This window comes from Cylas formicarius, unplaced genomic scaffold (assembly GCF_029955315.1).
Source record: "Cylas formicarius isolate icCylForm1 unplaced genomic scaffold, icCylForm1.1 PGA_scaffold_1__22_contigs__length_36826433, whole genome shotgun sequence".
Taxonomy (NCBI): domain Eukaryota; kingdom Metazoa; phylum Arthropoda; class Insecta; order Coleoptera; family Brentidae; genus Cylas; species Cylas formicarius.
The window spans coordinates 3966243-3978699 of record NW_026844264.1 but is presented as its reverse complement, the minus strand read 5'-3'; the positions used below and the strand labels follow the sequence as shown (position 1 = coordinate 3978699).

The window sequence follows — 12457 nt, the reverse complement described above, 5'->3', positions numbered from 1 at the left end:
CCTAAGCTAAACATAGAGGTTATGGGAAAAAGAATGGGGCTTTCTACTTTCTTCGGATAGAAGCTATATCATTCGAAGGGTGCAGATAATCCATATTAACAACTTTACTTCTGGTGTGTCTCCAGGATCTGCCTTTCAATCGATTCATTAACTCGTTCGTCCTCAATTCCTGATTTCTTCTCCGCTCTAATGGCTTATAGTTATTCATGAGAATTGAGACTAACTTATGAGAGTTGGAGAGGTGGACCTCGACAGGTGTCGGACTAATGGCCTAGAACATTGGCGAATGTGAGTCAATTCAGAGATCTGGTTATTTTGCTGAGATCTAATTTAAGTTTCCTTTCCCATATTGATATTGGGTGAAACGTAACACCGTAACACAATATATTTTGCCAGTCTCGACTCCATCAAAACTCCACGTTATTCATAAGTTTCATAAATATTTCTACGATTAAGATTTTCATTATGAAACACTTTGTGATACACCTGGCTTGTCAACTCATTCCCATCGAAAGAAGCACAGACGTTTCAAACATATCCATGGAATTATCAGTCTTACGCCTAACTTCCAACTTACTATTTTTTTGGAGATTGTGAGTCGCATTATTGAAAGTCCAAATTCATAGCAGCTATTTGTATGAAAGTAGTAAAAGAAATTGAAAAGATTGACGTAATAAATATCGTTTCTATAAAACTATTATATTAAACACTAATTTCAATATCTGAGATCATATATCAAGATTTGAAGTCACTATTTACAATAAAACCTCCTACAAGCCTACAAGCCATCTACAGCTTTTCTACTTTAGCCTTCTCTATAATAGCAAAACTCGAGATACAGTTCTATTTACAAATATTTTGATTTGTATTTCCTTTTTCCTTGTCTCGGATAAAATGTAGACAATTCTAATTTTTGTTATATCATATTTTGCATCAAATAGGTTAATTCGGCTTCTGAATAAAGAAACTATTTTTGCATTGGTAGCCTATCAAAAATATAAAATTGTCCATGTTTGATGAACCTTTACATCAGTAAGAATATGAAACTCTCATTATCTTAAAAGCAAATAAAAGATCTTTAGATTTAATACAGTGGCTCACAAAAGTCTACATACACCCTTAAAACTTTCATTATTTTAGAGCAAATGTCCTCTTTGTAAATATTAATTTTAAGAAAATTATAAATACAATAAATAAAAAATTTAAAAACACAACTAAATTTACAAAAAGATGTTTTGTGGAAAGTAAACATACACCAAGCAAAAATTAAGGCAGCGTAAAATAAATAATAAATAAGAAACATTGAATAGTGACAGTTCAGTTTTATCGAAGACGCGAAAAAGAACCACTATTTTTTATTTGTCACTTGGTAAAAAGGTTTTAAAATGCCATGTTGGAAAGAAATATCGCTAGAACTTCGTAATTCAATGGGAAAATTACGAAAGGAACGATAATCTTACAATCTTATGGTCCAATAGCGGGTTTTCTCGCGCGACTGTACAAACACTTGGTTTTGAAACAAATTTTACTTTTTAGAAAGAAAAAAGTCCAGGCGTGTTAGGTCTGGCGACCGAGCTGTCCATTCAATATGGCCTCGTCTTCCTATCTACCTATTAGAAAAAGTAGCATTCCCTAACAGGTCTATATCTATATAGAACTCTTTGAAATTCATTTCGGTTGTTGACCTGGTAGTCTCTAATGTTGTATTTACACGCGACTTTACATTAATAATTATTATTACTTGAAATAAATTGTATTTAAAAATGCATCAATAAAATTTCTTGTTTTGCAAAAAACGGACAAATCGAATGTTTTCAAAATTGGTATGCGAATAGGACGTGACAAAAACTTTTAAAAGACGCATCGCATGAACCCTATTGCTGTCATTTTAACATTTTGAGACATTTTTATATCAGAAATTAAACATATTAATTATATACGTGCATGCCAAATTTCACCATGCTAAATGCAAGGGTACAAAAAATAAATAGGGGATCCCATCATTTATGCGGGCACTGTATATCTTGGGGGATGTCTTAATTGTCTTAACTGTGAATAAAAAATAAATAAATATTTTTAGAAGTAGAAGATGGAGGCTATTTCCAGCTTTTATTGAAGGTTTTTTTTTTCAAAGCCCTCATTATTCGTGTTTTATTCTATTATATTTAAGACATCTGTCCACCGATCAATCGACCATGACATTACAAAAATATAGGTAGACGCCCTACTACATAGTTTTTTTGAAAGACTCATGTTATCCAGTGTGGGTTAATCCCTGCCAATTTAATAACAGAAACAGAAGGGGTGGGGGGAGGACAGGGACAGTCAGAGGCCGAAATTAACATGGGTCACTTGAAATATGCGAGGGTACGCGGAGAGGAAATGCCGCTGTCATAGTTACCCCCTCCGCTCCGACCGGAGAGGGTGCGAAACGCGATGCTTTACGCTGACGGATGCGTAAATATGTCACTTCTGACTGCGATGTTTCTGTTTACAGCGGTGACGGCGACGCGACGCGAAAAATCCAGTTGACAGCGTCGGAGAGGGTGACGTCGAGTTGTGTGCCTAAAAGGGCGGAAAGAAATTCGATACGGTCCGAGCGATATAAGCGAGAACAAAACGCAACAGTTATGCAACACTAGTTGTTGCATCGTTGGGTATATTTCTCATAACAACCGCAAATAATAATAACAACAGGACTTAAGAGGGAAAAAGATCGATTTTTAAAGGTGGTTTGCGAGTATACAAATGATATTGGCATGGATAATGACCTACATGTGCAACTCTAAAATCGAAAAAAGTTCGATGTCGAAGAAACTTACGGATAACTTGGTCTGTCACAAAATTGAACACAGGACGTTTTTCTAGACAAGTTTTCTTTTGGTAGCGTCGTTTGAGGTCCACAGTACCGGGTCTAGCTTTGAAAGGGTTCAAACTATTTAAATTTATCTCATTCAAGGAACATTTCGTAATCTAGACAGTTTATATTATCCCGTTAACTAAAAGAAGAAGCCTGGTCTATATAATGTTTCTTTATAAAATTCTGAATTGCTGCTATTAATAATAATAAACATTAATAATGATATACTATACTAATAATAGACAGTAGACAATGATAATTGTAAGTTAAAAATAATACGTTACATTCGAAGTACATCTACAAAAATAAACAAACGAAAATTCGCCCTAAAACCCTTGATCACATTTCATAAGTTAAGCTTGTTGCAGAAAGTGACTTATATAAAATACAAAACAATCAATTAATTAAATTTGACATTGACAAGAAACAAATCTTACACTTCTTATTTTTGACATTCTCCACTTTTTCTTGATATTCATATTTTTCTTCTTAATATTTCGTTTACTTTTTTTTTCATTTATGTATTTATACTTATTGCTTCGAGAGTCACAGATGAAATGATTTTTTTCAGATGTTAAAATTATGAATCTCTGCAGCACCTAGGAAATTATAAAAGGGCGCCCATAAAAATGTGTAAGATCTTTGCCCTGTTTGTTATTTACACTTATTTGTAATTTCGTGTATTGTAATAATAATTATTTTGTAGTTCGGTTTCGTTTTTGAAAATATGAAAAACCTTTGCTTTAAAAAATACTCACCTTTTCGTAAACCAGTACTCCTCTCCATCATAAAATACCATATTGCAAACGTGACTAATACATAATAAAGTTGTTGTTTATTGAAAATGTTTCTAAAATATTTGAATTTGTAAATCAGTGGCATTGTTTACTAATGTTTGTAAGAGTTTGTTCTATTTAATTGTATATCCATTGTTATTCCTAAATATTTTACTTTATCTGTCAATTTTATTGAATAGTGTTCATTGTTTGTTTGTATTTCTAAAGTGTTAAACTTCAGCAAACCTCGTTTATTGCATATATATATATATATATATATATATATATATATATATATATATATATATATATATATATATATATATATATATATATATATATATATATATATATATATATATATATATATATATATATATATATATATATATATGATGACACTATATTCCGGGATATCATCCGTTCGCTCGTTGAACTCCGACTGGAATCCTGCATCCGACTGGAATCCTGCAAATCGAACACTCGAAGTGTTTTCGGAGCGCGAGCATTGAAGATGCCAAGTGAAATTTTGGCGAAACGTCTGCAGGATTCCAGTCGTTTTTGTCTAACGTTTAAGAAATAGTTATTAAAATTTTTAATTAAATTCAATTCAATTAAAATGTCCCTTTGGTTAATGTCAACTTAGTCGATATGCTTCACGTTCCCGTCAGAATACACTGCAAAATATCCTTGAAAGACTTGTATTTACGGTTATACATAACCATCCTGATGATCTGTAGCCATAATTTTTTAAAGAAACTTCCACAGGCTACTGTAATACTTTTTACAAAACTTCTGGATTCCTCCTGCTTCGGTTTTTCCTGAGTCGAACTTGCTGACATTTCGCCAACCATCCTATTGGCTTCTTCAGAGCTTGACTGAAACTGGCTCCCATTTACTCTGTACCTGCTTATATATTGTTTGAGGGGGACGGAGCTACATGAGGCGCATAAACACCATCTCGAATGACTGATTCCCATATTGGTGACAGTCGGATTTTTTGTTGGTAGAAGAATTGATTACATGTAAAAATTTTAGATTTATCGAATATAATTTTCGTCATTATGTTTGGCAACAGCTGATGAGAACAAATATATAAGCAGGTACGGAATAAAATACGAGCCAGTTTCAGTTAAGCTCTGAAGAAGCCAACAGGATGATTGGCGAAACGTCAGCAAGTTCGACTCTGCAAAAACCGAAGCAGGAGCAATCCAGAAGTTTTGTAAAAAGATCTGTAGCCATAGTTATTCTTTTTTGTTTAATTGGTGATTAAATTAAAGGTAAGCAGTATGAAACATGAAATTTTGCTGATACCGTTTGGGTTGGCTTGTAATGTTCCTAATGTTTACCAAATAACAAAAACACAACTAACAGTAAAGCAAAACGAAAATTCAAATTCCATTATCAGAATATACGTGTGAAAGCGTAAAACAAAACCGGCCGGCTCATACATACGACATGAAAGCCGACGTATATATTACGTAAACGTTGATAAATACCTTCGCGGACTCTGGTCAGCTCCATCGACCTGCAACGGTCTGACGAACACGGATTCGTCTGCACTTCCTTTCCGCTGCAGGACTTTCTTCCGTTTCCGGTTCCCGGTATGCATTGTCTCTTCCTCGTTTTGGTGCAGTCCTCATTGCATTCGGACCAATCGGACCACGCGGACCAACGCGCTGGTTCCACTAAAGAAAAACAATAAGTCACGACTTTGCAGACGCCCGGGATGCGAATTTAATGTTGCATGTAAAAGCGAAACGGTAGAGTGGATTGTTTGAAATGAACGCTGTCAAATCTTGTCTGCCTTAGTGTGCAATTTAACATTAGAGAACAATGCGTTATTGATTCAATGAAATACATTATATCCAAAAAATATTTCTGAATGATTGCTTCTTCCCACACATGTTGTGATAGAATGGATTTTTTATGATTTGGTTGAACCGATCAGGTTCTACGAGCTTGTCAGGTGTCTTGGTTCCAATGTCTTAAGATTAAACATCGACCAGCCCTGAAACTTTAAATTTTTTTGAGCTATAGAACTGATTTGGACAGTATTTTTTTTCCAGTCAATAAATCGTCTACTGCAGTTCCATAACAGTAACGGAATGAGCGCGTGGGGGCCATTTTGGAGACGAACAAACTATCTGAATGATGCGTTTTCTAAATACTAGGAGTCTGCTGGTAATGAACAAATATGTCGTTCCTTCCCCTGCGATATTCGTGGTGCGAGCAGTATCAATGATAACTTGCAGCTTTCCAGGGCACATAGTATGAAGCAAAATTTGGTAAAGTCGAAAGTGTTGTGGGAATCAGAGCGACCGTGCTATCAGCAATGATAACTATGTTATTACTTTGGATAATACAGTATCGAATTTTGTAGAATTTAGGGGTTATGGATCGACTTTCGATTGCGATTTTCACATCATATGAACGTCAACGTTAAGCTTAAGTTGCGCGAGGGTCTAGTGGTTTCTTACCTCAATTACTCTAAGATTCAAAGGACTAGCGTACAAAGACTTCAAAAATCCATGTATTAGATTTAGTTGTGGTGTTCCTCAGTATGATCGTGATTCTAGTAGATTTGGCCGGAAACAGAAATAGATATCCTTGTGATGCACTATAGAGATTCCTAGCATTCCCTTTTCTCCTTTCTTCAAATATTGTTAATATTACTTGTGATAATTACTATTTAGAGTGGTGGTTATATTATTATTAATTTACCTGCCAAAGACATAAGGACGGGGAGGATTAACTTACCAATCATCAAACTCGTAGCCAAGGTAAAGTGACAAAACTTCGATTTCTCGAGTATATTCTTTCTGGCTAGTGTAAAACTTGATGTTCTTTGTGCTTTAAACTAAAAATGATTATTAATTAAGGTATTTTTGTAACAGATGTTTTGCCTACACTTGAGATGGCCAAAGATATTTGAGACATATATATTATAAGAAAGTAAATAAATTCACTGGTAAGAAACCTGAAAACAGATGGAACACGACCTATATGGAATACACAGTAAAGTTTTGTAAAACATTGGATGCGACAAGACATTAACCAATATAAAAATCTTGCAGAGGGACTAGAAAACGGAACATAGAAGTAATAGAAAAACTTTGGGCAATTAAAAACAGAAAAGCTGCAGGACTCGATGTTATACCCAACGAACTCTTAAAATATGGAGGAGAAACCATAAGAGGAGAAATAAATAAAGTAAGCAATTTTGATTTCAGATCATGAAGGTGACCTACAGCGTCTAGGTATGTACCTTTAAAACAGCGGCAGGAACCTACAAGATGCGGGTATCGACATCTAAGACCAAGTCTTTAATAGTAGCAAGGGAACTAAGATGATGCAAAATCGAAAATTAATATGAAATAATCGAACAAGTTTCCATGTTGGTTAGAATATAAACATCCATTACATGTATTAGGTTGTTTCAGAGAGAGGAACGATCCTGAACAATCAAATAAGTAAGGTACAGGATCTAGTACGGTGGAGAAGACAGCACATAACACTGATAGACTGCAATAGACTGAACCGAACAGCAAAGGATTCAAATACAAGCAGGCAACAGACAGACTACTAAATACCCTTTGAATGATAGTAACTGGCAACCATATCACAAATAAAACTGCAACTTTAGAAAGAAAAAAGAACAGGGCCAAGACCTAATATAAGAAAAAAATCCTGAAGATAAAAGCATCTTGCGATTTAAAAAGATAGTTTTACTATATTTTTTGGAGCGCCCTGGAAAATATATTTATAATTTTTAGAAGAATACCTATTAGAGGGGAGGTCAATATTTTGATAAAAGCCCTCTTCCCCGGATATCCCTCATTTAATCCAATATTAATACGTCATAATAGATGTGGTGGTACGAATCTTCCGAAAATAAATTTAATCCCGATACGACGGTTAGGGGGTTAAGCATGGTACACAAATTAAAATTAGGCGGTCGAAAACCGAACCCCCGCCCCAACAGGAATCGGGCCATTACCACAAGGGCTTATCTCCGAATTCTCTTTGAAAATACAGTTAATTACGACCTCAGGAATTTTAACCCTCGCCGGGCTTTAGGTCCGCGGTTCCTTAATTTTGTACGTCGAAGAATGCGAAAGTTGTAATTATGTTGTATTACAGTCGACTTCTTTGGCCGCGCATTTCTCGTTAATTAAATAAAAGCGGCGTAAGATTTGCGCCCGAAATTTTCGAGAAAAAGTTTCGCAAGCGCGCAATTAAAAATTTTGTTGGCCTCACGATAACCTTAACGCAATAGTACGTTCAAATTATTAATTATACAAAAATGTCAATAAAATTTTTTTTGAATTTTTGTCTACTTTCGGCAGAGTTAAAAATGCAAGTGTGATGCTATTAACAAATCTTATCGCTTCTTCCTGCTTCGGTTGATACTGATGAATCTAACTTGTTGAGTTTCGCCAGTCATCCCGTTGATTTCCTCAGAGCTGAACTGAAGCTGGTTTACAATCTACTTTGTACCTGCTTACTAGAAATAATGGTGTTTTGTTTGGCAGTGGGAAAAAATGTCATTAGGCGGTAAATCGGGTGAATACAGGCAATGAGACATTAATTCCGTGTTTTTCTTCTTCAAATATTCAGTTGCTTGACGTGCTTTATGGGAAGAAGAAGAAGAATTTTTATTAACCACAATAATAATACAATTGCAGCCTGTCAGTAAAAGGTAAAATACAAAAACAAAATGTAAAAAGTATAAAGGTGTGAAAAAAACCTATTTTATAAATAATACAGTAGTGAACAATAACAAATGTAAAGGTCAACAATACTAACACGGAGTATAAAAATCGTACAAAAAGTGCAAGATAGTATACTATGATCTTCACAAATTTCACTAAGCCAAGGATTTTAATTTATTTTTTTATTTTGATGGAATACTCGTCCACACTATAGAAACAATTTTCACTAAGCAACACTTTAATATTTGTTTTAAACACGTCAAAAGCCATATGTCTGTACCTACCTGGCAGCATATTGTACAAGTTATTGTTTAAAAAATGTTTGTCTGATGTAACAAGTCTGTGCTTTGGAACTCTTATAAGGTTTTTTGCAAGTGTTGGATAACTATGAGACACACCCTGAAATATATTAGTATGTTTGTGAATTTCTAAAAGATTATGGAGAATATAGATAGGGCAGTATCATTATCTTATATTTTTCAAAATATGGAGTACAGTGATTACTGTGCTTAGCACCAGCAAAAATTCTTATAGCCCCTTTCCTGTATCCTGAATATTTGAAAAACATCGACAGAGTTTCCCCATAATATTGTGTATAAAGCATAATACACTGTCATTAGGGCTTTTGGTCTATGCTCTCTCTAATTTTTCTAAGGACGAATAAGCTGGAAGATAGGTTTCGCTTAAGAGATAAAATATGATCTTTCCAGTCAAGTCTACTATCAAGAGTAATGCCATTCGCCGTTTGCAGTTATTGTATTTATCTAGCGAAAAGAATATTTTTGAGTTGCCCGTATTCAATTTCAAAAAATTATTTTTAACCCAATTGTTCGCGCTGCTCTCCAGTTCCCCAATAATATTGTGCAGGTGATTCCAATTGGGATCATATAAGATAAAACTGGCATCGTCTGCAACTTGATGTTCTTTGTGCTTTAATCTAAAAATGGTTATTAATTAAGGTATTTTTGTAACAGATGTTTTGCCTACACTTGAGACAACATCGACAAAGTTTCCCCATAATATTGTGTATAAAGCCTAATACACTGTCATTAGGGCTTTTGGTCTATGCTCTCTCTAATTTTTCTAAGGACGAATAAGCTGGAAGATAGGTTTCGCTTAAGAGATAAAATATGATCTTTCCAGTCAAGTCTACTATCAAGAGTAATGCCATTCGTCGTTTGCCGTTATTGTATTTATCTAGCGAAAAGAATATTTTTGAGTTGCCCGTATTCAATTTCAAAAAATTATTTTTAACCCAATTGTTCGCACTGCTCTCCAGTTCCCCAATAATGTTGTGCAGGTGATTCCAATTCAGATCATATAAGATAAAACTGGCATCGTCCGCAAATAAAGCACATTGGACAGACCTCAAAAAACGGCATAAATCAGCAACATACACTATACAAAATACAAGGCCGAGTACGGACCCTTGGGGGACCCCACCGGAGAACTTCACCAAAGAGGATTTACGTCTGTCATCGTCCACAATCTGTTCCCCGTCTAGTAAATAAGATTCTGTTAGTTTAAGGGTTCCGCCTCGAAATCCATACCTAAACAGCTGAAGAAGATCGTGCGAGATACAGTCGAAGGCCTTGCTAAGGTCACACATTGTCAACTTCACCCGATTTACAGTCTCAAGACCCACCACCACATCTCCTACAACCTTACTCATCGCGTGTATGGTGGAGCTTGCCTCCCTAAATCCAAACTGGTCATTCCCAAAGATATCCTGCTTCTCAAAAAAATTAGCTATTTGGGGTTTTATATATATAGATAGGGCAGTATCATTATCTTATATTTTTCAAAATATGGAGTACAGTGATTACTGTGCTTAGCACCAGCAAAAATTCTTATAGCCCCTTTCCTGTATCCTGAATATTTGAACAACATCGACAGAGTTTCCCCATAATATTGTGTATAAAGCATAATACACTGTCATTAGGGCTTTTGGTCTATGCTCTCTCTAATTTTTCTAAGGACGAATAAGCTGGAAGATAGGTTTCGCTTAAGAGATAAAATATGATCTTTCCAGTCAAGTCTACTATCAAGAGTAATGCCATTCGCCGTTTGCCGTTATTGTATTTATCTAGCGAAAAGAATATTTTTGAGTTGCCCGTATTCAATTTCAAAAAATTATTTTTTACCCAATTGTTCGCACTGCTCTCCAGTTCCCCAATAATGTTGTGCAGGTGATTCCAATTCAGATCATATAAGATAAAACTGGCATCGTCCGCAAATAAAGCACATTGGACAGACCTCAAAAAACGGCATAAATCAGCAACATACACTATACAAAATACAAGACCGAGTACGGACCCTTGGGGGACCCCACCGGAGAACTTCGCCAAAGAGGATTTACGTCTGTCATCGTCCACAATCTGTTCCCCGTCTAGTAAATAAGATTCTGTTAGTTTAAGGGTTCCGCCTCGAAATCCATACCTAAACAGCTGAAGAAGATCGTGCGAGATACAGTCGAAGGCCTTGCTAAGGTCACACATTGTCAACTTCACCCGATTTACAGTCTCAAGACCCACCACCACATCTCCTACAACCTTACTCATCGCGTGTATGGTGGAGCTTGCCTCCCTAAATCCAAACTGGTCATTCCCAAAGATATCCTGCTTCTCAAAAAAATTAGCTATTTGGGGTTTTATAACCCTTTGGAATATCTTACCGATAGGTGGCACTATGGATATGGGGGATAGGCTCCGGGATTGTTAATGTCGCCGCTCGTAAAGATTTGAATAACTATAGTAATTTTTAAAGTATGCCATTGTCTTCATATTTTCATTGTATTGCAGTCCGCGATATGCTAAAAGACACTTAAATCTCTCCGTATGCCGATCTTCCGTAATCATGTTGCGCACAGCATCCATGTTTTTCGGAATGGCAACCAATTTTAGCCGACCTTCTTGACATTCGATGCTGACGGTCGCATAATGGCCAAAAGCTGCACGAAGCGATTTTAGGCATTGTTGTTGATTAAGGACTTTTTTAAAATCATAAAAAATCATCCAAAGTAAGTCTTCACGAGTAAGTTCCCTTTTTTCACTGGCTTCGCAAATATAATTGCCACAACTCATTAACATCAGCTAATATTTAATTATAAAAACTTAAAAGGCAACCATGGTATTTGGTAGATATGCTATTTCTCTGGAGTCGATGTTTCTGGCTTTGTTTTTGAAAATGGGCTGCTTAATGTCATCCCAAACTTGATTACTCATTCTGGCATCGACGATGTCTAACGATTCCTCCAAGGACACGTTAGTGTATGAACTTTCCAGATATCTACTATACCATACCTTCGTCAAGGGGAATCGAACCGATAGCCGGCTAGATTCGTTTCTGAATCATCTTAATTCTTTTACCACTGTTCTTCAAATTTACCGTTGAGAAAGAAAAAAATGGCTGATTATCGTTCCTAGATGTCCTAGTATGTCCCAGTATTTAAATTTTAAGTCTAACTATTCTGAAGAAACCAAACGAGTCACTTCCTTTACATCCAAATTATTTTATTCTATTCTATAAAAATGTATTTGGTTTTTTAAAATAGTTCACTGTTTCCTAATGAAGAAAGGTTTTCTCTTGATAGGAAATTATTGAATTTCATACATTCCATTTGTAGACCTGGAAATCTCCACAAATTCAAACATAATTTCATCAAGTTTTAGTACGATAGCTTGTTGAAGATCACAGAAGCTCTAGAGAAGAGAGTTTTGAGAGAAGGTGCTAAAAATGTTCCTGCTTAGCAGATAGAAAAACGAAAATATGCATTAGTTGCAACATGAGCGAATTAACAATTTGTAGAGATTGAGTGTCAAAAAGTATTCTAATTTTTGATTGGTTAAAATAATCCCTTTTTTTTTTAATGCAAATTTTGTTTTGTTGTCTTTTCATTTTCCATTTGTTATAGGCTATTCCAACATTTTCTGTTTTTTTCTAATAATTCCTAATTATTATCTGTTTGTTTATGAGTTCATCATAATTGTATATTAGCTACTAAAGTAGATTTTTCAAGTAAAATAAAAATGGGTAGCTTTTGGAACAGTTGATATTTTTCGAATGTTTGTGTCTCTCCTTTAGTTCCGTCTCCCTCAAACAGTAGA

General features: G+C 35.2%; 1 protein-coding gene across 5 annotated transcripts in view; it reads right to left on the bottom strand.

Annotated features, from left to right (window-relative positions):
* LOC132697481 (netrin receptor UNC5C) overlaps positions 1-12457 on the bottom strand; it is a 472678-nt gene that overhangs the window by 64527 nt on the left and 395694 nt on the right. For all 5 annotated transcript variants that reach the window (XM_060663046.1, XM_060663049.1, XM_060663051.1 and 2 more), the window contains one exon: positions 5136-5324. In XM_060663046.1, the coding sequence (XP_060519029.1) occupies positions 5136-5324 (189 nt within the window). The remainder of the gene's footprint in view (positions 1-5135; positions 5325-12457) is intronic.